General features: G+C 51.6%; 7 protein-coding genes and 2 non-coding genes across 9 annotated transcripts; 5 read left to right on the plus strand and 4 right to left on the minus strand.

The window, feature by feature from the left end:
* Positions 1-932: 932 nt before the first annotated feature.
* On the minus strand, positions 933-2,624 carry LRP88_05396 (amino acid/polyamine transporter I; the record flags this gene model as incomplete). The annotated part of the gene is made up of 4 exons (XM_083241950.1): positions 933-1,306; positions 1,357-1,699; positions 1,764-1,807; positions 1,859-2,624. The coding sequence occupies 4 exons, from the start codon at positions 2,622-2,624 to the stop codon at positions 933-935; spliced, it is 1,527 nt and encodes a 508-aa protein (XP_083103098.1).
* Positions 2,625-6,015: 3,391 nt separating this feature from the next.
* On the plus strand, positions 6,016-6,089 carry LRP88_05397. Its single transcript has one exon. It is a non-coding gene; the product is annotated as a tRNA-Val (tRNA).
* A 154-nt stretch (positions 6,090-6,243) lies between these two features.
* On the plus strand, positions 6,244-6,317 carry LRP88_05398. Its single transcript has one exon. It is a non-coding gene; the product is annotated as a tRNA-Val (tRNA).
* A 182-nt stretch (positions 6,318-6,499) lies between these two features.
* On the minus strand, positions 6,500-7,583 carry LRP88_05399 (uncharacterized protein; the record flags this gene model as incomplete). Its single annotated transcript, XM_083241951.1, has 2 exons — positions 6,500-7,459; positions 7,512-7,583. 2 exons carry the CDS (start codon positions 7,581-7,583, stop codon positions 6,500-6,502), a joined length of 1,032 nt encoding a protein of 343 aa, XP_083103099.1.
* Positions 7,584-9,117: 1,534 nt separating this feature from the next.
* Positions 9,118-11,623, plus strand: LRP88_05400 (GTPase domain-containing protein; the record flags this gene model as incomplete). Its single annotated transcript, XM_083241952.1, has 5 exons — positions 9,118-9,656; positions 9,706-10,273; positions 10,324-10,834; positions 10,884-10,997; positions 11,052-11,623. 5 exons carry the CDS (start codon positions 9,118-9,120, stop codon positions 11,621-11,623), a joined length of 2,304 nt encoding a protein of 767 aa, XP_083103100.1.
* Positions 11,624-11,989: 366 nt separating this feature from the next.
* Positions 11,990-15,171, minus strand: LRP88_05401 (uncharacterized protein; the record flags this gene model as incomplete). The annotated part of the gene is made up of 8 exons (XM_083241953.1): positions 11,990-12,520; positions 12,571-12,821; positions 12,874-13,189; positions 13,259-13,281; positions 13,338-13,362; positions 13,416-13,832; positions 13,883-14,342; positions 14,393-15,171. 8 exons carry the CDS (start codon positions 15,169-15,171, stop codon positions 11,990-11,992), a joined length of 2,802 nt encoding a protein of 933 aa, XP_083103101.1.
* A 2,556-nt stretch (positions 15,172-17,727) lies between these two features.
* LRP88_05402 (uncharacterized protein) lies at positions 17,728-20,978 on the plus strand (the record flags this gene model as incomplete). The annotated part of the gene is made up of 4 exons (XM_083241954.1): positions 17,728-18,211; positions 18,270-18,436; positions 18,492-19,211; positions 19,266-20,978. The coding sequence occupies 4 exons, from the start codon at positions 17,728-17,730 to the stop codon at positions 20,976-20,978; spliced, it is 3,084 nt and encodes a 1,027-aa protein (XP_083103102.1).
* Positions 20,979-21,087: 109 nt separating this feature from the next.
* On the minus strand, positions 21,088-22,276 carry LRP88_05403 (TauD/TfdA dioxygenase family protein; the record flags this gene model as incomplete). Its single annotated transcript, XM_083241955.1, has 3 exons — positions 21,088-21,597; positions 21,654-21,726; positions 21,789-22,276. The coding sequence occupies 3 exons, from the start codon at positions 22,274-22,276 to the stop codon at positions 21,088-21,090; spliced, it is 1,071 nt and encodes a 356-aa protein (XP_083103103.1).
* A 673-nt stretch (positions 22,277-22,949) lies between these two features.
* Positions 22,950-24,878, plus strand: LRP88_05404 (major facilitator superfamily domain-containing protein; the record flags this gene model as incomplete). The annotated part of the gene is made up of 7 exons (XM_083241956.1): positions 22,950-23,180; positions 23,233-23,328; positions 23,381-23,473; positions 23,535-23,559; positions 23,613-23,786; positions 23,843-24,566; positions 24,620-24,878. 7 exons carry the CDS (start codon positions 22,950-22,952, stop codon positions 24,876-24,878), a joined length of 1,602 nt encoding a protein of 533 aa, XP_083103104.1.
* Positions 24,879-25,174: the final 296 nt, after the last annotated feature.

Genomic DNA, 25,174 nt, shown 5'->3' on the forward strand with positions numbered 1-25,174 from the left:
GACCCGCGCGGGTGCGCCAAGTTCGTAACGTCACGAGCGAGCAGCACCAAGTCTGTTTCAAAGGCGTTGTTTGAGTGCTATTTACTCTGTACGGCTCTCTCGATTGCGACAGTCGGATAAAAGCCCTTCTGCTGGTTTGACAAAAAGTGTCTGGGCAAGAACTATGGCAATCCTCCCATCGTTACATAACTTGGCTAAAGTATTCTTCAGTACCTAAGTAAGAACAAAGAGCGGCAGGGAACTTGCCACTGACCAGGACAGATGTAATAGAACTTCCTGTGCTCGCTATAGTGTCTACGGCATCAGATTTGAATGCCGGTGTGTGATATGAATTCGCTTGTTACTGCCTTGCCTCGGGCCCTCTTTTGAAAAGAGAAGTCTTGTTGCTGTTAGCAAAGAGTATCAGCTGCCACGTTACTGGATCTTTCTTAGCACACGTGGCTATCTTAGTGTGCACCATGTACTCATCAGCCATTATCGTTTAGAGTACCTTGGTAGAGCATGTCAAGTTAAAGTCACATCCAGACATGCCCCGACCTACGTTGAGTCATTGCCCCGCCAAATCACAGCTCTACTACCAATTATTGTCGAACTAATCCAAGGAATGCTGCTTCCTAAGCTCTAAACGATATTATTCCTATGTCTGACATATATATCTGAACTAACAGCAGGATTGACAAGGCCATAACGTCACCTATCGCATGCTACAGATGAAAAAGCCTGGCCGAGTCAAGTGGCAATAAATATAAGAAACGGGGTATTGCCAGCCATACAGTTGAAAGAAATTGGTACTGCTAAACGATTGTCTTGTTGCGAATATATATGAATGCAATAGTTTAAAATGTATTTTTATCTAACTTTAAAACAGAATCTAAAATCAAAGGCTTGCCAAGTCTAAAATACGACTTCTAATCGTAGATCTATTCTATGGCTTAATGGCCTTTCATATCCTCCTCTGCATTGGAAGTGTAAGCTGTATCGGCTATGGAAGCTCCCTCCAGAGTAGTACCATCCTGGTTGATCTCGATGAGGGGACCCTTATAGTTCTTCCTTCCATCGACGATCCAAGTGACGACAGCGATGAGCAAGATGATGCCAAAGGCAGCGATACAGTAGTTCATGTTGGTGGGGGTGACGGGGAGCTCGGGAGGGAAGACGAAGAGGACGGTGGTGAGGATGGCCCAGGCGATGCCGACCACACTGCAAACCCATCTGACTGGGGTGCTGAGCTTGAAAGGTCGGTTCTCAGGGAGCATGTTTCCGCCGCGGCAGAGGTGGATGAAGGGAGGGATGGCATAAGTGACGCCTACTGAATGTTAGCCGCAGCGACAAGATGATGAGAAAGGGGAAACTAACCAAGAGCAACGACGGAAGCGGCGGTGATAGCGTTGAAAGCACTGGAGCTTCCCAGGAGAATCAGACCAAAGATGATAACCCAGGCAGTGGTCCAGAGAAGGGCGTTGAGGGGCACGTCAAGAGTGGGGTGAACAACAGCCCAAACACTGCTGAAGGGCAGACCGCGGTCTCGGGCAAAGGCATAGGTCATTCGGGCGCTGGTGGTCATGATGGCGGTGGCAGTGAAGACCATGCAGACGATGGAGAAGACGATGAGGCAGACACTGCCGGCCTTGCTGTTGGTGGCATCGAAGTAGATCTGGAGAAGAGCGCCGGCGGGAGACTCGATGACGGTTTGGACATCCTTGAGGACGAAGAGGAGGCAGGAGAGGAAGATGAAACCGGAGGCCATGCCGATGAGAATGCACCAGATCATGATGCGAGGACCCTCCTTTCGTGCGTTGGGGATTTCCTCTGTGAAGGGTCAGCAAAAGAATAGCAAGATACTAAAACTGGTACGTACCAATCATGTGAGCGGCGGCATCGAATCCAGTAAGAGCAAAAGCACCCTGAAGAAGTCCAAGGAGCCAAGACAGACCATCGGGCCAGCCAACTTCGTTGATGAACTTGCCGTAGACAAAGCCACCGCTCTGGTAGTTGGGAGAGGCACAGGCGAGGACAGTGATGCTGATGATGACGAAACCAGAGATACTCCACAGGAACGCAGCCTTGTTGAACAGTGGGAGGAGGCGGTTGGCAAAGGCATTGATGAAGAGGGCGATGAAGGTGAAACCGAGGTAGATGAGGAACTGGTGCCAGGCCTTGGGCTCGTAGGTCGGGTGCATGAACGAGATGGTGTCGATAACAAAGGTGCTTCCGAGAAGGGGGGCGGTGGCAGTCAGGATGACATAGCCGGCGGCGTTAATCCAGCCGGTCACATAGCTGATGCCTCTAGACCATCTGGGCCAGCTGATAAGAGCACTCCAATGATATTGTCCACCAGCTGTAGGATAGGCAGAGAGGAATTCGGCCAAAGGAGCGGCCAGACAAAGGTTGCAGATGCCGGCGACCATCAATCCCCAGATGACGGCGCTAGGTCCGCCGGAGGGGAGGGCGAGACTGATGGAGGCGGACAGGGCGGTCCAGGTGTTGAGAATGGCAAAGGCAAGACCCAGCAGAGAAACCTTTGAGAAATTTCTCTGCAGCTCTTGCTTGTGGCCAAGCTGCTCGAGAGCGGCCGAGTCGTCAAAGTGGACATTCTTGTCCGCGTGGTTCTGTTGCTCCTCCATGATGGATATTGTCGACAATTGCTGTGAAACAAGATACAAGAGTGAAGTAGAAGGGGGAAAAAAGAAAACTAGCACTGGGGCGATCGGGCATTTTAAAAATGTTCCCAAGTCTTACTACCGAGTTCCGTTAACGGAGGATCACTCCCCTTGTTGGAATAGTCGTCCCCAGTCCCCCAGCTCCTTAGCAGAGAGGAGTAGTATCATGGAGACTCAGTAATGTGGTTGCGTAACAAGCTTTTTCCCATGCTACGCCCGAAAGCGTGCCCCATAGGAGAATGACGTTGTGGGTATTTTGCCCCGGGCCGGGAGGCGATTAATCTGTTTCCGTTCTAGAACGCTTTTTCAAGAGAGGGCATTGCGGCTGCCAACGACCCTGCAGGAATACCCGCGGCTCATGCATGCCATGCGATTCCTTTGGGCTTCTAGAAGAGACGGGCAGGGGAACATCCCACCTCACGCCATCGTGTGATAGGACGAGAGGCTGTCTCGTGTTGGGGGGTGGGTGATGCTGTCAAGACGGGAGCACGTCAATGGAGGTTCAGCAAGCGGATGGATTTGATTTGATGGATATTTTGGCCATTTGAAGTTTTTATTGTAAGCTTAAAGGGACAGTAGTTACTGTTCAGTACGTCTCTAGGCGATGATGGTGACATGGTAATCAACAAGTGCCGAGAGCAACATGCATATGCAGATGTGTTCGGCACACCAACTCCTTACCATGCGCCTCCTTCTCACATCAGCTCTGTCCTCAATTCCCTTCCAAATCAGCTTGAAACATGGTCAATGCTTAAATCGGCCACGACATTATGGTCAGACGCGATAGATAGTGCAGAGCGCGCGCGCGCAATTCGGAAGTACGGCTAGACACGAGACGCTTGGAGACACACACACAAGGCGCGGACTAGCAGATAATACATCAGGAGACGAGGCAAAATAAGTCTAATCGGCCCCATGGGGGTCAAAAATACCTCAATGGCCTTAGCAGCAGATGGTATCTGTCCCCTGGAGATAGACAATATCAATCCCATTGCTCGAGCGAGGTTGGAGCCCCAGGAAAAAAGCTCTCCACCGAACCCCGGTCTTGGCTCCCTATGCAAACACGAGATCTAACTACGGCTCCGAAAAGATGTTACTCTTGGTTATTGCTCATGGTAATAAACGGCCATGGGCTTATACTGGCCTGTGCTTGTAAACCCCCCCGCCCATAGGCATCCGACTTAACCGACTGCTCGAGTCAAATGACGCAGCTGATCCGGTCGAACCGGGACATATCAGCGCCCGCTGGCAGTTGTAGTAGACTGCCTAGTGTATCTAGGCGCGGCTCTGTGCCACGAGGACCGGCATCGACCGGCTATGCCTAGCTCGCCCAGCGGCGACTCCGTTCCATTAAAGAGGGTCTCGGTGGCAACATCTCACCTTTTGCGCAAAACCCCAGGTGACCGTGTCGAGACTCGTCCAAACCACTGGAGATGAACCCCTGATTCCGTGGTTTCTGTTACGTTTGGAATCCGCTGAACTGGCTCAACAGCGAGATTCTCGCCCATGGGCTACTCCGCGATGTCCCCCGCGACCCCGTGTGCTCTTCCCCAAGGTCTCCAGGAATTCATCTCTGCGTCGGGTGGATTTCTATTGAGTAATGAATTGCTCGATTCAGCCATGGTTTGTTCTGCGGTGAGTATTGGCGACGTCGGAGGATGCCCGTTGAACGACACAAGGTGAGAGCACCGGGAAGGATATGAGCGCGCTCCGGCCATGATGAGATAGTGGAACGACGATGGTTTAAAGCCTTGGCGAAGGTTGGCCGAGGATATGTCGGGAGGGATGCCGATCTTAATGAACGCCGAGAGAGCCGAAGGGAGCTGAGGGACGTGGAAGTTGAACGGGACATCGGGTTTTCTGGGAATTTCAAACAACTTGACGATTCAATATTACGACTAATGGCACTCGTCTATTTAGACGCCATTTGAAGTGGCACTGCCTATTTGAGCTGAGCAGGGTGCGGCAGCAGACGGGAAAATGGGATCATCCCGCTTCAAGCTTGATTTCAGACCAATTCAGAGCCAGACACAATGACTTTTTCGATCCCTGGCATCACATTCTGTTCCCGCGACGCCAATCAATAAATTTGAGGCTCTGCTACGAGGCGCTAGGGCGCATCGCCAAGCACGCCAAGAGATGATGCCACAGGCCCTCCCGACGGATCCTTGAGGCTCGGCGGCGGGTGGCGTCCTCAATCCTGATAAAACCAACCATCCACGATAGGAAGGCAGATAAGAAAATATAGAATCAGCGCAAGGGCTGGATGAAAGAACCAATTTGAACATATAGAAATGAGTATCATAAACAAGGAACTGCTATTTAAAAGCACGCAACATCACCGCCTCTTAGGTCCACACAACTTCGTGCATAAAAAACTTGCTCTGATATTTTCAGGATTAAAGATCTTATCGCAAACCAAATCACACATACAAACAACCAGAAGTAGGCAGCTCGAGTTATCTCATCACTAACTTCGCCCATTACTTGACCCTTTCTGCCAGCTTTCGGCATCCCTCCTATCAAAGAACTGCTACCCGATACCTACTCACAGAATATCTGGGCGGGGGCACACTGGGGCATCCGCCTCTTGGAAGAGTTTTTTCACGGCTCTTATGGATCTTACTGGGACATCCTGACTCTTTCAAACACTGCAAGTTTAGCATCTGCTTGTTAGTAATTCTCCATGGGAAGAATTGCTGCTGAGGCGGGTTGGGATGCAAAAATCTATACCCCAAAGGTCGAAAGATATAACGGTGGATAGAAGATCCAGCTATTGTCTCTCAAAGGAGTCCTCGTCATAAAACTACATACTGAGAGAAACCTCCTTACCTTCATATTGATGGGAGACGACGGCAGGCGCAATCTGTCGTGTAGTCTCCTTCTTGACCTGTTCCCTAGTCTGAGCCTGAACCTGAGTCGAACCGCCGAATGGACGATGGTGATGGTGAAGGTAAAGGTAACATTCACGACGTCGTCGATAAACTGGGCGAGCGTATTTGGCTCGCCTGTTCTAATTCAGATTCTTATATCTCTTAATGGAACGGTCATTGAAGCTTCACTATCGTATTCGTGGTGTGTCAGAGCGAAGTTAGACTTCTTCTCCCGCAAGGACGTTATTCTTAATACCTACACCCTTATACTATGCCTCCTAAACTTGGGATTATTGTAGCCAGGTCTTAAGAAGCAACGCAAAACTCATCATTAATTTTTCTGCCTCATTCTTCCATGCTTTTCTCCTTAGTAGTGACTAGGCGGGTCACACAGAGCTCAGTTGAGAAAAACCTGCCAAACCATAGACGCTCCTTGGAGCGGCCCTCCCAGCAAGCACCAGAGATTTCATCTCGCCAACTCAGGTTCCGTGGTCTAGTTGGTTATGGCATCTCGTTAACACCGAGAAGGTCCCCGGTTCGATCCCGGGCGGAACCACTCTTTTTGCACCTCGCCACAACCCACCATGCCATGCCCTAACAACCACAACTCCACCCTCTTCTCTCCTTCTTTTTCTCAACTTCCCCGGCTCTATTCTCAGAGAAGATGAGCCCCATACGCTCGGCGGATTTCTATCTAATAAGATAGCCTCGGTTCCGTGGTCTAGCTGGTCATGGCATCTCGTTAACACCGAGAAGGTCCCCGGTTCGAGCCCGGGCGGAATCACGATTCAGAAGGAATCAACTCCTTTCTTTTTGTTCAGACTACCTAAAGTTATCATCGCAGTCTCTGAGGGGGTGTGGCTGACACAGGTGTGGTCATCGATCCTATTAACAACTATCTCCTCCTCGGGTTGGGGTGCCCATGTTCATTCTAACTACTCCCTGACTCAAAGACCCTCCTTATTTTTACTTGCTCCTGTTCGTAAAGTAGTTGTAGCTGGAATCAACCATCTCGAGCGCCCTCTTGGTAGCCTCATCCAAGTCTTCCTTGGGAAGTCCAAGGACATCATTCGCCAGACCGTACTTGGCCTCAATGTTGCCGTCACCATTGGGGTAAAAGGTCCTGGCATACATGCCCATCGCCCAGCCTCTGCGGTCACCCTTCTTTAGCATATCCATTGCCCGGCTCCAGCGTTCGTGGGAGCCTTCATACTCAATCTCCCAGTCCTTGTCCGTGGTGCCCGTCACGCGTTGGATGCTGTCGAGCATTTCTCGCTGGGAGATGAGGAAACTGGAGATCCACATGGGCTTGTTTCGCCACTGGGAGATGGTTGGTGACTTGTCGCTTTCGTCTTCAGGCAGCTCCTTGAGGCTTAGAAGGGCGGCAATCGCTCGCCCGCACTGAAGCCAGGTTGAGGTGTTGATCTGAGTCTTGCCGTCGTCGTAAAAAGTTACCTTCTTTTGGTTGTCGCTAAAGTCGAAGCCGTACCACTGCGGGCCCTGAGCGATAGAGAACTCGTACCAGTAAGAGCAGCCCATAGCGATCCAAGACGACACGCCAGCATCCTCAATAGCCTTGATGCCTGGTAGGACTGACTGACCAGTCATATTCTCTTCAGCAAGAGATGCATTGGTGAAGTCGGTTCCGTAGCAGTTGGGCATAACCCAAGGAACACCTGCCTTTGCAGCGGCAGCGATGATCTTCTCCTGAGTACCAGGGGCAGCAGTGACAGACATCGAGATGGCCAGAAACTGCTGGCCCTTGAGGGCAGCCACAATGGAGTCCTCGTTTTCGTAGTCGACAGTGACGGCCTTGGCACCTTCAGGGATCTTGCTAGTGCTGCCTTCACGAGTGATGGCGGTGACTGTGTGCTTTCCAGTATTCAGCAGTGCCCTGGCCAAATATTGACCGACAGAACCACCAGCCTGAAGTTGGTTGTTAGTTGTTGATGCGCCTCGTGTGGGTTGAACTACTCACTCCGACGATGGCCACTCTCTCGATGTGGTTGGTAAAGCCCTCAGGCTGGTCCTTGGCGTACTTCTGGGTCATGGTATTTAAACAAGATTTAAGATTTTGTGAAAGTGAAGATGAAGTCTTGGTTAAAGTGAGCGCGAGGTTGTTGGAGTGTGTATTGTGTTGATGCTGGTGATTTTCCCTACAATATAGAGCCCAAGAGCATCTTTATATTTCAATCTGTCCCAAAACCCCGTTCCAATGTCTCGGAGATAGATAGTTAATCGCCATTGAGGCTCTTTGTAGCCTCGAATACATCGGACTCGGAGCGGACTGAGAATTACCGGATTGGGTAATCGCTCGGCCGGCGACTCTCCACATGCAGGCGGAGACGCCCAATCACGGCCCGGTGAATACGACAAACGGCTAGGAAAGCGATGGGAAACACGCATCGACTTGGCGCGAGCGTGTTAGTTGATTGGAAATTCGTCAGAGGGCGAAAGAGCGAGATGCCCGTGTAGCCTGATTCTCGCTTTTAAGCCTCGTCCTTCGGAGTTTGCTAATGGCCGGGTTTTAAGTGGTGAATCATGATATCTCGCCTCCGAATATCCGACACTCCAGGCTCCAGCTACGTCAAGGACTATTTGTGAATGGCATTGAGCAGGTGAGTGTGATATTCCTCGGCTTTCATATGCATGCTGAATTGTCGAGTTCTGGAAACCTGCCGAACAATGGGTTATCCGTCACTCAGCAGGGGCCCTGACAGCCACGATGAGACCTGAAATTTTTTCCCTTCTTATGTTGTAAGACCGTGGCATCCGCTGAACTAAAGTCCTATCATCTCTTTTAGCTATTTATTTGTTCTAAACCAGTATCTTAGTTTCTATACCTGCTCTTGCTATCCCCATTCTCCCAAGTCTTTCTCATGTCACTCTGGGCTCTTCATCAACCACAGAGCGTGTTTATCACCAGCCTGCACTCACGGAAAATGTCTTCTAGACCCTTCCCATCTATGCTAAAATTCACAGTCCGTTAGCTAAAGCCGGTATACGGTTTCCCCAGAGGAGCGAACTCGGACTATTTAATCCGCTCATGGATACTCTCTAGGAGTTATACATAGAGTTTAGTTTTGCTAATCTCCTATACTCAACCCCGAGGGAGAGTCCGATTTATGCATCCTGTTAAGGGATAGCTAGTTAGAAATATCGACACCGGCGAGGTAGGGCACCAAATCAATCAATCAATCTTGCCAAGTCCGAGCTGCGCGCGGTCCCCCCCCCCCCAGCCTGACCGGATTTTGTACCGCAACCAATATGAGCCTGCGACGAGCACGACGGGGCACAAATTGGGAAAATGTATTGTGTTAGGTCAAATAGGGAAAGTTGGCGATTGGCAGAGCCGAATCAATATAACATGATATGATGAACAATCTTGCCAAGAAGCTCCGCCTCAGCCACGACGGGTCATGCCCAGCCTGATTTCAGCCTGGCAAAGTCACAAAGCCAATGAAATTAAGAAACCAGAAGCTCAGCCTCTACCGCAGCATCTTCGGTTCTCTGCACAGCCAAGCGAGGCTCCCTGCGTATTTTTGAGTCTGAGGCGGGTCAAGGTAACCTCTTAAAGGCTCTACATGCACTGTACAGTCGGCCATTTCAACGTTCCCTCTCTCTCGGAAGCAAACCGCGAATCCATTCCCATTGCACGCAGTAAGCCTAAGCCTGAGAAAATGGAGGTGACAGGCCTGGTAGCCTCCTGCGTCGGAATCTCCGGCATCGCCCTCAAGGCTGTGAACCGCCTCGACGGGCTGATTCAGCGGTTCGAGACCTCGTCTGCCTCCCTGAATGCCCTCAAGGCTCAGGTACGGGGTTTCGACTACGCCGTTGAAAACATCCGGCGCGTGCTGCAGGATGCCGATAACAGAAACTCCTTGGCGATAACAACGGGCGAGGCGCAACTTCAAGTTCAAGACGCCGTGGAGGCAGGACGAGCCATCATCAAGGAGCTGGAGATGGAGATATCCGAGGTCCTGGAGGAGGATGCTATAAGGGGGAAGGACAAGGACCTGTCCAAGACAGCAAAGGCTCGGCTTCTTTGGCATGATGATCAGGTACAGAGGTGGAGCGATCTGCTGCATCGGCAGACAAGCGCCCTGATGCTCATTCTCCATACGTGTGTCGCCTTTTCGATCCTTAGGAAGGGAATGCTAACGTTGACACAGCCAGCAACTTCTTCGAGGTGGGTTCTTCGAGCCTAGTCCGATGTCAGAGGGGACCGCGAGACCTCTCGCCACTGAAGATATTGCTGCCGACCTCGAGGCTATTAACTTGGACATGGAGCAGCAGACGGTACCGAAACAATGGATTGAGTTCGGCGAGCATCTTGCCAAGAGCCTGAGTGAGGACGTGTCGTCCTCTCAATCCTCAGAAACTAAAGTGTCAAGCTCATCGGCCAGCGTCTCGTCAATCAACGACGAATCCAAGATGAAGAAGACAACTTCAAGGAGGTCCTGGCGTTTAGGCAAAGAGTCAAAAAGTAAAAAGGCGGCAAGCGATGGAAAGCAACAGAAGCAGGCGCAAAGACCGCCACCTCCCCAACCTTCACCTGCACCACCTCCTCGCCAACTTTTCGACATTGCCGAGGAGTCTGTGAAGCACTACCGGAACCTCCTATCAGCCGAAGCTGAAAGTATTGTCCCGGAGTGTCCAAGGCTACGCGTGGTGCTTATCGGGAAGACGGGCGTGGGCAAGTCCACACTCTGCTCCAAGATCCTGGGCATTCCATACGAGGTGACAGAAACCGCCGTCAGTTTGTGTATGAACCCACTGATGAATTATAGGGCTCAAATGAACTCCACGGCCAGCGAACACCGGCCGACAGGATCAAAGAGGCGTTGACTTATCCAGGAGTCAACGACCATCTCGAGCTGCACGACTCTGGAGGCTTCGAAGCAGGCGCTGACGACACGATCAAGGAGACAGTCGAGTACATCTCGTCGAATCAGTTAGGGGATCTTGCAAGTCAGATACATTGCATATGGTACGTCATTTCATGTGCCTCGGAACGACCAATACAGGCGATCGACGAGAAATTCCTCACCGGCCAGCTCGTCAACACAGGCGAGATCCCCATCTTTGCCATCTTCACCAAGTACGATGTTCTTGTCGAGCAGATCCAAAAGCGGTACAAGCTATCGAATATTCAAAGCGCAGAGGAGAGGGCCTACGAGTATTTCAAGACAAATCTGGAGGGACGGCTGAAGAGCATCGTAGGAGATAACCCTAGATTCTCAATCTGTCGTATAGCACTTGTGGACGCGGAAGAATGGATGCCCAAGTATACCACCACAGGTAAAGCAGTCTTATCAAGCAGGCTATCTCATATTAACACTTGATGCAGACTCCATGGGCTCGCAAGCCCTGGTTCAGAAGATGACGCAGCAGCTTCGTAGCCGGGATCTTCAAATCCTCTGGGTGGCCACTCAGCAGAGAGACAACTGGGCCAAGCTGATAGGTAAGTATCAGTCACGGTGGATTATGCTAGGCACTAGCTAACCAACATCGATAGATGGAATTTCCAACAATATCTCCCTCTTCTGGACGGCGCGGCGAGTCACCAAGGTCTCCTACCTCCCATACATCTGCCTCATCGGCCTCGTCTCGGTTTGGGAGATCCTTCACAGCAAAGCCACCAGGTGCTGGGGTATCGCTTCGTGGAACTCCTCGCATTCCGACAGAACACTGGACTCGATCTTTCAGGCCACTGGAACCTGGAAAATCAACTTCTCTTGCGGTCTGTTGACATACAACTGCTTCGGCTCAGTCACTCTCCCGAAAATCAGCAGTATTGTCATGAAAATGGTGATAGGCGTTCATCTCATTGGGTATTACCTGCGTGAATTGCAGGATCGAAAGGGTTCTAATTTGACCTCAGAGGAGGTCAAGGCAGCCATGAGGGGCTTTGAGGAGAGTGTCGCTAGGGATAAGATGGTGCATGGGATAAGTGAAGAGATTGCGCGCATTCCATTTAAGGAGCGAGACTGCACCGAGGACGTAACTAGGGCTGCTATTCGAATTGCGAAGGAGGCGGCTGTTGGGAGCCTGGAGTCCCTGTTTGAGGAGATGCGTGGAAAAGATTGAGGGTAAGATTAAAGGGTTTATACGTAGGTAAATGAAACAAATATCTTTTAGTACTGGTTTAAAAATATATAGCAGAGTTAGGAAATTAATTTACCTTTGTGTTATTTAAGATATTACAAAAGCAAGTATATTGCCGGCATCTTAGCTACAAGTAAACAGATGCCATTGTCTTTATTTTACCCTCAAAGAGGCCATTGTGTTAATTGGATATGATGTTATGATGTGTTAATATTGTGCTCTTTGTTGTAGTTGAAGCCCAGCCCTTGATGGGATAAATGAGCCGATAGACAGATATCTTTATCCTCAAGTCTCAGGCTCTTGTAGTTTTATCAAGACCTTTTTTAACATTTATTCAATCATCAACCTCTAGCTTTGCCTAGCAGGATCAAGCGTGACCTTGTTCTTGGTTACAGCATCAATCTCGGCAAGAATCTCAGGAGTCAATTTGTCAAGAATCTTGAGAGCTCCCACATTCTCCTCCAGTTGCTCCGGCCGACTCGCCCCCGTGATGACGCTGCTCACATTGGGATTCTTGAGACACCAAGCAACGGCGAGCTGGCTCTGGGTGACTCCCAGCTTGTCGGCGATAGGCTTTAATTGCTTCACCTTCTCAATCTCCTCCTTCCAGTCGTCGCTTCCGATGCGGCCGCGCATAAAGTCGGCAAACCCGTCCTTGCTCGCTCCGAATCGAGAGTCCTTGGGTGGTTGGCCGTCGACGACGTCGTTGTACTTGCCCGAGAGGAGACCCATCTTGATGGGGCTAAAGGTGGTAAGGCCAAGGCCAACACGCTCATATAGACGCTGGAACTGGCCTTCGACCTTGTCGCGGACGAGCATGTTATACTGGGGCTGCTCCACGATAGGAGCAATCATCCTCAAGTCGCGGGCAATGCCAACCTAGCCTGTTAGTCATTGTGCTAGGGAGCTTGCTGGGGGGTGCTTACAGCCTCTGCAATCTCATCGGGACTCCATTCAGAGGTACCCCAGTAGAGAGCCATGCCCTGATCAATTACAAAATTGAAGGCCCTCACAGTCTCTTCCATGGGGGTCAATCTGTCAGGTCGATGTGCATAGACAACGTCGACATATTTTAGTTGTAGACGGGAGAGTGAAGCCTCCAAGCCCTCGATGATGTGCTTCCTCGAAAGGCCATGGTTGTTGACCAGAATCTCTCCATTAACAGCGCCCCAGTTGATCTCTTCAATACTATTAGTACACCAATCGGACGGTGATTGAAGAAGGTTGCTTACTTGTGCTGATGACCAGGTCACTTCTCTTCCACCCAAAATGCTTAATAGCCTTGCCCATGACAACCTCTGACTCGCCGGCAGTGTAGTTCTCGGCCGTATCGAAGAAGTTGACGCCCAGATCGTAGGCCTTCTTCATACAAGCAAACGCCTGCTCATCTTGGGCATAACCTCCATAGGTCATCCAACCGCCAAGACTGATGGCGGAAACATGAAGTCCAGACCGGCCAAGGCGGCGGTAGATCATGCCCGTGTCTCGAGGTTCAGCCCAGGCCATTGTGAAAGATATTGGTGACAGATAAGAAATGTCGAGAAAGTGCTATGCTTTCTTCAAGATATTTGATCAAAAGCTGCTCAAGTCAATCCATATACACCAAGCCAAGCTGACGGAGAAATTCTCGGAGTAATTCACTAAAGGCGGGGATGGAGTCACACCGAGCGACCAGGGTAAAATGACGCAAGAAAACACCCGAAAGGTGTCATGGCGCAGCCCTAGCGAGGTCTTTTGTTAGTTAGCTTGGGAGTGTCTGGTCCTCCTCTGAGACGTCTCTGGGCATTGACTCCAGCAGCATCCGAGTGAGGGGAGACGGTGACCGGACGAGATATCCTAGGTCCAGCGGCGGCCAACAAATTTGGGACGCCTGCTCCTCCATGAATTGATACGTAGGCATAGAAATGTTTGACTGGTTCGCCAAGAGCTCAGCAGTGTCAAATCCAGGTTGGGTGTTCATCTGGAAGACAATGGCATCGTCGTTCGGGGTCTCAAGCATAAGCCCCGACCCAGACACGGCGTCCATCTTCATCGTGAGAAGCGACAAGAGAGTCCGATTGCCTCCTCTGCAGGAGGATAAAATGTCTCGCAAGCGGTGCAAGATTGGCCCTGGTTGATCAATTGGAATGGCCGAATGATCACTGGCCATCGCATCAATCACCGCTGTAGCGATCTCAAACGTCTTGAACTCCTGCTTTGTGTCAGTAGCGTATCGCCTTAGATCAAGAGATAACTGCTTACCAGAGTTGGTCCATGAGACTCAAGTGCAGCCTTTGGAAGCTCAGAGACCAGGCTCAAAAAGTCCTTCGCAATGTCAATCGGGTTCATGCCCGGAATGACAATCCCAAAGCGCAATGACGCCCTCCAGAGGACAGCACGCATCCACTGTCGAGTAACAAACATGTCTGCACGCTGGACTTGATTCACGGGGCCCCAATCGTCGTTGTCGACCGAGTCAAGAAGCTTCTGCTGGAGGAGCTCCAGACAGCTTTGAGCCACAGACGCCATGTTGGGAATGTCCGAGTCTGCGTCTGCATTTCGTAGGATCTCAAAGATTCCGGATTGATCGAATACCCAGAATAGATGAACCAGCTTCAGAAAGGCGGGCAGGACCTCGGCCTGATCTTCGGCTCCGCCAAACCATGGGAACAGGATGTTGGGCTTCAGCACAATGGGTAGTTTGTGAAGGAGCGCGACGCCTCTGGCATGGATTGTCAGCAGAGCGCATGATGTAGTGAATATTTTACGCACCTTTCTGTAACAAAGAGTAGCCAGAGAACCCGTCGCGAAACATGTTGATCTGCCTCAGACAGCGAGGCGTATGTCGACTCGCGATCAAGTCGGAGGATTTGAGCCTGCGTGATGGCCTCGCGCAGATACACAAGCGACTTGGTACCTCCAGGTGAAGCGTTCTCGTGGTAGATGTGTAAGAAGAATGAGATGCGAAGGCTATCAAGTAGATCGAGTGTCTGATTCAGCCCACTGGTTTCTACCTTGTCCACGCTGGGTTGCCATGCAGTTTCCAGTCTCAGCTGGGCAATGGTAGCCAAGGCTACTGCATTCGCCAGTAACCTTGCAGAATCATCTCTGCTAGGGTTCTCCTTTATCTTGCTGCGCAGGTCAGCAGCATCGCAGATGGGCCAGATAGGAAACAGTCGTTCAGCGTAAACGTCGAGCACGTCAACCATGCAGGTTATCTCATCAGTTTGCTGCTCTCTGCCCCCATTCTCCCCACTGCGATCTACACACTTGACATCAACTTTGCCTCGACGTCTCCGCTCAATCTTGTCAAGGGTCTTTGCTCTAAGCCCTCGAGGGCCGCGAGTTGCCTGGAGGCGGTTAAAGGTGCACTCTATCCCCGAGGCTGCACACCCCGTGCAGGGGGGTGTCTCTGAGCATCGAATCTTTCGGATCTTGCATGAGTCGCAGGCTCGTCTTGCAAGTTTCTGGCGCGATGCAGAGGTGTTCGGAGTTGTTTTCGGAGGTTGATTCGGAGCTGGACTCGGAGCGGCATCCGGATATGGGGACATGGTTCCGGGGAGTCATCAAACCACGACAGGAGTAGATGGAGGATCGGCTTGTGAGAGGATGATTTCTGGTATTGGAGAAGAATTAGCAAATGAAGAATCCTCCGAGAAGCCTTCCCAAGCTGCCGGTACCTTGGACCGCATCCTCCTCGATGACGTGATTGCAGGTGATGAGCTCGCCTTCAACGTCTACCCCGGATTTACTCCACTCAAGCTTCGGCAACTCAGTAGCGCCTCGCAGCTAAATTCATCGTCGCTATAGCCTCGGTCGGGAAAAGAAGAGTATGGTGGACACGGGGCGGACATGTACGCAGCAATATTCGGCTTCCAATTCGCGACTGTCGAGGTCAACCAGGGTATACAGCCATGCCAGAAGGGAACAGGTTTGGCTTCACCTCTTGCCCAGGGTATATATCTCTTCCACTCTCTTTTGGCTTCCTTCCAAAGACGTGCAGCCCAACAGGTCACAATGAGGTCCAAGTCTCTGTCGCTTAATACTTGCAGCAGCCTGAGACTTGGCGTAGACATCAACACTCCACTCTCCATCAGCATGGCCTCCTCTTCCACAGCTATAGTACGTCCGGCATCGTCCTTCCATTTCATCTGCTTGTTCTTTCGCCCTCGAACAGAACCGAGGTGGCCTGCAGCGGTACAGGAGGACCAGCCAGTAATCCCAGGACGGAGCTTGACATGGCTGTATGTGCGACTGTCCCTTGTGTTCCCGTTGATGGCAATGTGCTGTCTCATGTGTATTCGGAACGAAGTATCTCGGCAGGTGTACATTTCGTCTAGCCGGAAGCGAAGTCTTCCTTGTCCATTATTTCTCGACAACCGATAACGTACTTTCTTGATGGACAAGACTGAGGATGTTGACCCACGAGGCGAGGCGCTCAACTCATAGCGAGGGAGAGCGCCCCCAGCTGGATAGATGGAACGACCATCTAGTATTAGAGAGATCAACTCGCTAGTTGGTAGCTGTACTCTTGGTCCATGACGGGACACTGCTTCGTATGTGGGTGGGCTAGGAAAGGCCATAGCGAATTGCTATCACAATCAACATCACAGAACTAACAGCTAGAATGATCAATTAGGAATCTTGGTTCTTTAAACTATCAACCCTTGCGTCCCTTCATAGTAAATCGTTATCACCCCCTCCATCGCTCTAGAATAAATCACCAGCTTGACGATAACTGGGTGCAACAGATCATGCTCGAGCCCCGGAACAGGCGGCTATCGAGGGGTTGCTCCCAACAGAGCAAGAAGCACGGCAAATATAGTTGGCAACAATCGAGTTGATGGGCAACAGTATGTTTCTTACATCACTATTCCCCCAGCCTTTCCATACCCCCGATGCGACATCCATGGACCGCGTGACAGCGGCAGAGTGAGGAGGTGCACCTGTCACTCGTCGTGGTATCGAGCTACGGGAACAAGTAGGGTATAAGAATTGGGGATGCCGAATGGCCGAGGATTGCAATTTCCAGAGGGATTTTTGCGTTGTATCTGAAGTGCTTTTTGCAATCAATCGGGTGACGAGAGTAGAAGCATGGGTGTCTTCCCCTCTCGGCTTCTTTCACGGCTGTTCTCATAACTTATCACGATAGAAGAACATCGGCATTGGAAGATTGAGGCCTTTAGAGCAGCTTTTGCGTCAAATTGGCAGGCGACAATCCTAGTTTCACAAATGCGGGAGACGGGTATCAGATGCCAAGAAATGCTTGTTTGCCTCGAAACTCCTATCGGCCGGCTTCAACCACTTTGTGGCAACGCCTCCAGTGAAGTGCCAACCAATAGGGGCGATGATTTCGGGGTACAAAAGGGTGTCAGTTGACATGCAAAAGAAATCCCGCTGCAAGGGTATCTGCACGAAACTAGTGACATATCGATGGTGGTGTAGCAGTGACGCCATGATGAGCGTGTCCGGATGGTCGAGAATCTTCAGAAGGGTGGACGGAAAGTCATAATGATGAGACCACCAGGTGTGCCGCATATCCGTGGCGAGAGGGATAAAGAAGGGCGGCTTTTTCGGTTCTGACGGATGTCAGACTTGGCCATTCACAACCCCAACCCATGAACTCTGTTGGTTGCTCCCGCGGGAGTTGAAACGCTGCGATGGCAGCTCGGGGAGGAGAGCCGAGGAATCACGAGAGCAATCCGGTTTACTGTGCATTGTGTTGTTACTGTGTCTATCACATTGCATCAGCTTCCCGACCGGTCCAAGGGACCGATAACCTTGGTCTTGGAAAGGTTATGGAATCTTTCAGCCGCTGGCACATCCCGTTGAAGCTTGCAAGGCGTCCGGATAACTCGGCCGGGATGGAAACCGCTCGCATGCCATAGGATGGATGCTCTACCGGCTGTCGAGGAGGGGGAGCGGCATCTACGGGTGGTTACAGTTATGATCGTCACTCATCCAAATGGGTGAAGGCCAGTTCTGGTGTGCAGACAATAAATAGCAAAGTCGCGCCGTGGGCAGAAACAAGAGATATCTGCAGTTCATCCTGTAGAATACATACAGCTCATTGTAAGATCAATTGAAGTAGCAAAAGTGCATCAGCCATGGTTGGTCTATTCCACCGCAAAAAGAAGGCTGGCGAAGGCGATCTCGAGACTGGCGGCAGACGCCAGTCTCGAGGCCGCATCGGCAGCGTCTACGTCCCAGGCGTGGAAGACCTCGGCGAGTACCCAGCTCTGGACCGCTACATCAGCGTCTACCGTGATGAGCGACGCCGCAGCGCGACAGAGGAAGACACCACCGGCAAGAGTCGCAAGAAGCGATGGTGGCAGTTTGGAGGTGTCGATGCCGAAGAAACTGCTCCTGTTAAACAGGGGATACCAGAGTCTTGGCTCGAAACCGATATGACCACTGGCATTGCGTCTTCGGAAGTCGACATCAGGAGGAAGAGAGCTGGGTGGAATGAGCTCACAGCCGAGAAAGAGAACATGTTCGTCAAGTTTTTGGGCTTCTTCACGGGTCCAATTCTTTATGGTAAGCTACTACTCTCTGTACATGAGAATGGGGTCGCTAACAAGAAGCCAAATAGTCATGGAGGTTGCTGCGCTGCTGGCTGTTGGTCTCGGCGACTGGGTCGACTTTGGAGTCATCCTGGGAATCCTCTTCCTCAACGCCTTTGTCGGATTCTACCAGGAGAAACAAGCCGCCGATGTCGTGGCGAGTCTCAAAGGAGACATTGCTATGCGATGCACAGTTGTAAGAGATAGCAATGAGCAAGAAATCCCGGCTCGTGAGCTAGTACCCGGAGATATTGTAAGACACACCTCCCCCTTGACTGAGAGAAAAAGGCATCTAACAAATTGGTCAGCTCATTGTTCAAGAAGGTGGCACCGTAGCCGCTGATGCGCGTCTCCTCTGCGACTACACCCGACCAGAAGACTTTGAGGTGTACAAGCGTCTCAGAGCCGAAGATAAGCTCGACCGCAGCGAAGAGTCAGACGAGGCAGAGGGAGACGAAGATCAAGAGCACGAGCAAAGTCAAAACAACGAAGCCAAAGGGGGTGATACAAATGGGAAAGAACGCGATGGCGAGTACCAACCTCAGGAACTTGGGTACCGCAGTCGCCCACTCGTCGCCATTGATCAGTCTGCCATCACTGGCGAGTCTCTTGCTGTTGAGAAGTACCTGGGAGACATGGTCTACTATACCACGGGTTGCAAACGTGGCAAGGCATACGGCATCGTAACTCACACAGCCAGAGAATCCTTCGTCGGCCGCACGGCAGACCTAGTACAAGGCGCAAAGGACCAGGGTCATTTCAAGGCCGTCATGAACAATATTGGTACTTCTCTTCTGGTTCTCGTCATGTTTTGGATCCTCGCAGCCTGGATTGGTGGTTTCTTCCATCACATCAGGATCGCAAACCCTGGATCGCAGAATCTCCTTCACTACGCATTGGTGCTGCTCATCATCGGTGTACCTGTCGGTCTACCCGTGGTCACGACCACTACCCTTGCTGTGGGCGCTGCCTATCTGGCCAAGCAAAAGGCTATTGTGCAGAAGTTGACAGCCATTGAGTCGCTTGCTGTGAGTCTCAATCCTCTTCATAGCATAAGTGCATGAACTAACAAGTGATAACAGGGCGTCGATATCCTCTGCTCGGACAAGACCGGCACATTGACGGCCAACAAGCTTAGCATCCGCGACCCCTTTGTCTCTGAAGGCCAGGATGTCAACTGGATGATGGCCGTCGCAGCTCTAGCATCCTCTCATAACCTCAAGACGCTAGACCCTATCGACAAGGTTACCATCCTGACATTGAAGAGATACCCTCAGGCCCGTGAGATCCTGCAGCAGGGCTGGGTGACCGAGTCCTTCACTCCCTTTGACCCAGTCTCCAAGCGAATCACCACCGTGTGTCGTCTGGGCAGTGACCGCTTCACCTGCGCCAAAGGAGCACCCAGGGCTATCCTGAGGTTGGCAAACTGCTCAGAAGCAGACGGCAACTTGTACAGAGAAAAGGCTCAGGAGTTTGCTCGTCGCGGATTCCGCTCCCTGGGAGTCGCGTACAAGAAGAATGACGGCGACTGGATTCTCCTGGGTTTACTCTCCATGTTTGATCCTCCGCGTGAAGATACGGCACAGACCATCATCGAGGCTGGACATCTTGGTGTGCCCGTCAAGATGCTTACAGGAGATGCCATCGCCATCGCCAAGGAGACTTGCAAGATGCTGTCGCTGGGCACCAAGGTGTACAACTCGGAGCGACTCATCCATGGCGGTTTGGCTGGCAGTGTACAGCATGACTTTGTCGAGCGAGCCGACGGCTTTGCAGAAGTATACCCAGAGCACAAGTACACTGTCGTTGAGATGTTACAGCAGCGAGGCCATCTCACAGCCATGACAGGCGACGGTGTCAACGACGCCCCATCCTTGAAGAAGGCCGACTGTGGAATCGCTGTTGAGGGTGCCTCTGAAGCTGCCCAGGCCGCCGCCGACATCGTCTTTCTCGCCCCTGGCTTAAGCACCATCGTTCTAGCCATCAAGACAGCGCGTCAGATCTTCCAGCGCATGAAGGCATATATCCAGTACCGTATTGCGCTGTGTCTCCACCTCGAGATCTACCTCACGCTCTCCATGATCATCATCAACGAGACCATCCGCGTCGAACTTATCGTCTTCCTCGCCCTGTTTGCAGATTTGGCCACGGTCGCAGTAGCCTACGATAATGCGCATTGGGAACCACGCCCAGTCGAATGGCAGCTCCCTAAGATCTGGGTCGTGAGTGTCATTCTGGGCATCCTCCTCGCCATCGGTACTTGGGTCATTCGCGGATCCATGTTCCTCCCTAGTGGCGGTATTGTCGAGAACTTTGGTTCCGTCCAGGAAATTCTATTCCTCGAGGTGGCACTTACTGAGAATTGGCTTATCTTTGTCACGCGAGGAGGCAAGACCTGGCCATCCTGGCAGCTCGTCGGAGCCATCTTTGGCGTAGACGTCATCGCCACCATCTTCACCCTATTCGGCTGGCTCTCCGGCAACGGAGAAGTGACTACTCCCAGGGACCACTTCAACCAGAGCAGCAATGGATGGGTAGACATCGTCACCGTTGTCATCATCTGGCTGTACTCATTTGGTGTCACTGTCATCATTGCCATCGCGTACTATCTCCTGAACAAGATCTCCTGGCTCGACAATCTCGGCCGCAAGAACCGCAGCAAGAAGGACACGGCCATCGAGAACATCATCGGACATTTGCAGAAGCTGGCTGTTGAACATGAGATGGATGAAAAGACGGGCAAGAGCAGATGGCTCCTCGTCGAAAAGGCTGGTGATGAGGAGGACGATATTTAGACACACGCACACGATTTTACTGCTCTTATTCGCACGCATCTGGTCAGCCCGGTATAGGTAATTCATAACTCAAACATTTTCTCTCATATCTTTTCGTCAATATACTTTCTTAAATTCCCAATGCTTCCTTGCGTCCCTTGCTCGTAGTATCAAGATACGGTGCTTCACCCAGACTGCAAACCCGGTCACCAGCCCGAGCCGCATCATAGTCGTACGTAGCGCAATGCAGCGTCGACCTATTATCCCAGATCGCGCAGTCATTCTTGCTCCATCGATATCTCACCTGAGCATCGTGGTTCTGCGTGACGAGGTTGAACAGATAGCTCAGTAGCGTATCGCTCTCATCTTTGGAGAGGCCGTTGATGCGCTTGGTGAAGCCCTTGTTGACGTACACCGACTTCCAGCCCGTGACGGGGTTCGTCCTGATGAGCGGGTGTATAGCTGAAAGGTTTTCGCCCTGGTTCAGAGGAGAACCACGGATGCCCTTGCGTAGAGGGTTGCCAAGGCGAGCTGCTTCATCATGGAAGAAGGATGCGTCATGGGTTGCAGTCAGTCCTTCGAGGAACTTCTTCATTGGTGGCGATAGCCGGTCGTAGATCTCGTAGCCAGAGGCCCAGAGCTAAGAATCGCATTAGTACTTGCACTTGTTTGACTTGAGTGACCTGGGCAACGCACTGTATCACCTCCAGTAGCTGGTAGTGTGTGGATTTTGAGCATCGCGTAGTCTGAAGGGACCTTTTCAAAGGTGCTATCCTCGGGTTAGTATTATTCCATTATGTCATGATTTCAAGATGCACGCGGTGGACTTACATATCACTATGCCAGCCAGCACTAGCAAACCGACTCACATCACTCAATTGATGTGTCAAACCGCCTCCCTTCTTCTGCTTCTCGCTCGAGATGACACTAATCTGGTCACCAAGCTCACTACCCTCCTCTGTCAAAGGATGGATGTGCAGCCCAGAGCTAGCAGGACACCCAGCGACTTCCGTGAGACGAAGCATGAAGTCCTTCATCTCTTCGGGAGTCACATCTTGGTTCTTGAGGAATACAACTCCACGCTGCGAAATGGTGGCGGCGAGGTCACGAATGAGCCTCTCATCCCATCGCAACAGGTCACGGATCTGAAGTCCGGTGTATTCACGACCAATTACGGGAGTGACATCGAGCTGTTGGATGTCGTCAAGGCTTCCCGTGTAAGTCAATGGCTGCGAGATCCGAGGCCGACTCTCTGGGTGACCACCGAGGATGTGGTCGCCCAGGGTAGCATCTGCTTGTGAAAGTGCGGCAGAAGGCATGATGCAATATTTGTGTACCAATTTTAATGAACAAGAAAAGGCACAGAAATGAAGGAACAAAGTCGTGCAATTGAATGGCAATCGCTGAGGCTATATCAAAATCGGAGCGATCTTCCGCGATACTTGGTACCAAGTACATGCACCAACCAGGCTATCCCCGGACCGTTAAATGTCGAGCGGCAGCGTCGAATCACGGCGCGCGGCAAAGACGACATCGGGACTAGGAATGGCATGCGAGGAGCTTTGGGCATGACGGAGAAAATATCGGAGAGGAGAAGCCATCCCCACACCAACCCGAAGCAGTAGGTGAGATGACGCTAGAGGGGGGCCTCTGCAAGGCGCTGTATTGATGCTGCTATTCTTCAGTGTAAGAAAGACCTCTTGCGTGAGGTACATGTAGCACCTTTGGCCGGGGCCCTTGAGACGGGCTATGAACCATTACCAGAATTGGCTCCATATCCATCTATGGCGTGCGCGGTCGTGCCACGCCCTTTCACTGGGATGTCGCCGCGGAGCTTCTTTCGGGAGACAAGAGACCATGGGCAAAGAGTATATATCTTGACGAGAACCCCGAGTTGTGTTCCATCACCAGCGACAATCATCTCAGCATCGTTTCAGTGCATTCGATTCATTGCCAGTTGCCAATTGATTACCGATTACACCCGCATCCAACATGGGCACTGCAGATATCGAAGCAAGCCCTGCAGTAGCGGAGCGCTCCTCGGTGGATATCGCCAAAACCCAAGTCGGCGTCGGCAGACAAGAGCTTCACTCTGCCCTCCCTCCGCATGATACCTATGAGGGTGGTCACCGATGGGACCCGTCAGCCACATGGACTCCGGAAGAAGAGAAGAGGGCTGTGCGAAAGACGGATCTACGTCTTCTCACTTGGTTGTGTCTGATGGTAAGTCTTGTCTTTGGTACTCGTACGAGATGGGCACTTACACGAGTTACAGTTCTTCGGTCTTCAACTTGATCGTGGGAATCTCAGCAATGCTCTTGCAGATGACCTCTTGACCGATCTCGGTTTGACAACAGATGATTACAACAATGTGAGTATTTATATAAGCATTATTATTGGACTTTCTTGCTAATTCTCACCAGGGCACAACCATTCAGCTGCTATGCTTCCTCTCTGCTGAGTTCCCAGTGCAATTCCTCACCAAGAGATTTGGCTTCAAGCGCGTCCTCCCAACAGTATGTCCACCTAGCTCTCCTGGATAACGAACCCCGAAAATAAACTGACTGAAAACTCTAGTTGATGGTCTGCTGGGGCTTGGTCTGTATGTCTTCACTATGCCTCACTCAACTCCAATCTTTACTAACCACCACACAGCAACTTTCCAAGCCTTCATGACAGGCAGAACCGGCTTTTACATCTCTCGAGCCTTCATCGGTCTCTTTGAAGGCGGCTTCATCCCTGGTGTCATTCTCATGGCGACATATTTCTACACTTCGAAAGAGTTATCCATTCGACTGGCTGCATTCTGGAGCACCCTCAACATTGCAAGTAAGCGCAATTCCCGTTCCACACAAGCATCGACCAGTACTAACATGTCTCAACAGGAGTCATATCTGCCCTGCTGGCTGCCGGCTTCCTCGAAATGCGAGGCGTCGGCGGTCGCCCCGGCTGGTTCTGGCTTCTCCTCCTCGAGGGTCTCCTCACCGTCGTCATCGGCCTCGCTTCAATGGCCTACCTCCCCACCAGCCCTACGGGCACAAAGACTCTCATCTGGCGCAGCTCCTGGTACACGGAGCGCGAAGAGGTCATCATGATCAACCGCATCCTCCGCGATGACCCTGCAAAGGGTCTCACGGCGCTGACTGAGCCGGCCACCGTTGCAGATATCAAGGCGGCGTGGACTGATCCTTCGCTCTGGGGATTGTACTTTATCGGTCTTGTCGCTTATATCCCCGCGACTCCGGTTACGGCTTATCTGACTCTGACGCTGAAGCGTGTCGGCAACTTTAGCACTCTGGCCAGCAACCTGCTCACTGCGCCGTCGGCGGCCCTCCAGATCATCACCATGCTGGCGCTAGCGTACAGTTCAGAGTACTTTAACGAGCGATCCTTCCACTGCCTCTTTGGCGAGATTTGGTCGCTTCCTCTCTTCACTGCGCTGCTCACGCTCCCAGACGAAGGCCGCGAATGGGGACGTTTCACCATCATCACTCTGATCTCAGGCTACCCCTACTTCCACCCTCTGGTCAGCTCCTGGATCTCTGAAAACTCATTCGACGTCAAGAAGAGAGCAGTAGCCGCAGCAACCTACAACGTTATCGTGCAAATGTAAGCCACCTCCCCAGTCGCTTGAACCAAGACAAGTTCTAACAAACAAACAGTGGAAGCGTTATTGGCAGCCAGATCTACCGGTCCTGGGACTCGCCATACTACAAGAACGGCAACAAGGTGTGCATATCAATCCTGTCGCTCTCGGTCGTCGTCTTCCTCGTGCAGCGCCAGCACCTCATCCGTCTGAACAAGAAGAAGGAAGCAGCGTGGGATCAGATGACACCTGAGCAAAAGATTGAGTACCAGACGGACAAGGAAGCCAGAGAGGTTGATGGAAACAAGCGACTCGACTTTCGATTTGCGTATTAGAAGTAGAGATGCAAGATACTATGTATATAACTGCTGGGCTGGGCAGCCACTCATTCTCTCTGCTGGAGACGTACAATTGACTTACACGGTTCCTAGTCCTATCGCCCATCTTGCCAAGACTTTCAATACCAGCCAAATCCGGCCGCCGCCACTCATGGTCGGTCAAATGCCCAACCTCGGCGACTCCGAAGGAAGCAAGGTTGACTTGTCTTGTTTTTTCACATGCCCATGTCCGAGTCTCAAAAATGGTTTAGTATCTCTCGTAATTCCCCTTCGCATAATTATTCATCCGCCTA

The sequence above is a fragment of the Fusarium phalaenopsidis genome (assembly GCF_050370095.1).
Source record: "Fusarium phalaenopsidis strain FUZ10S chromosome Unknown contig_32292, whole genome shotgun sequence".
Lineage (NCBI taxonomy): Eukaryota > Fungi > Ascomycota > Sordariomycetes > Hypocreales > Nectriaceae > Fusarium > Fusarium phalaenopsidis.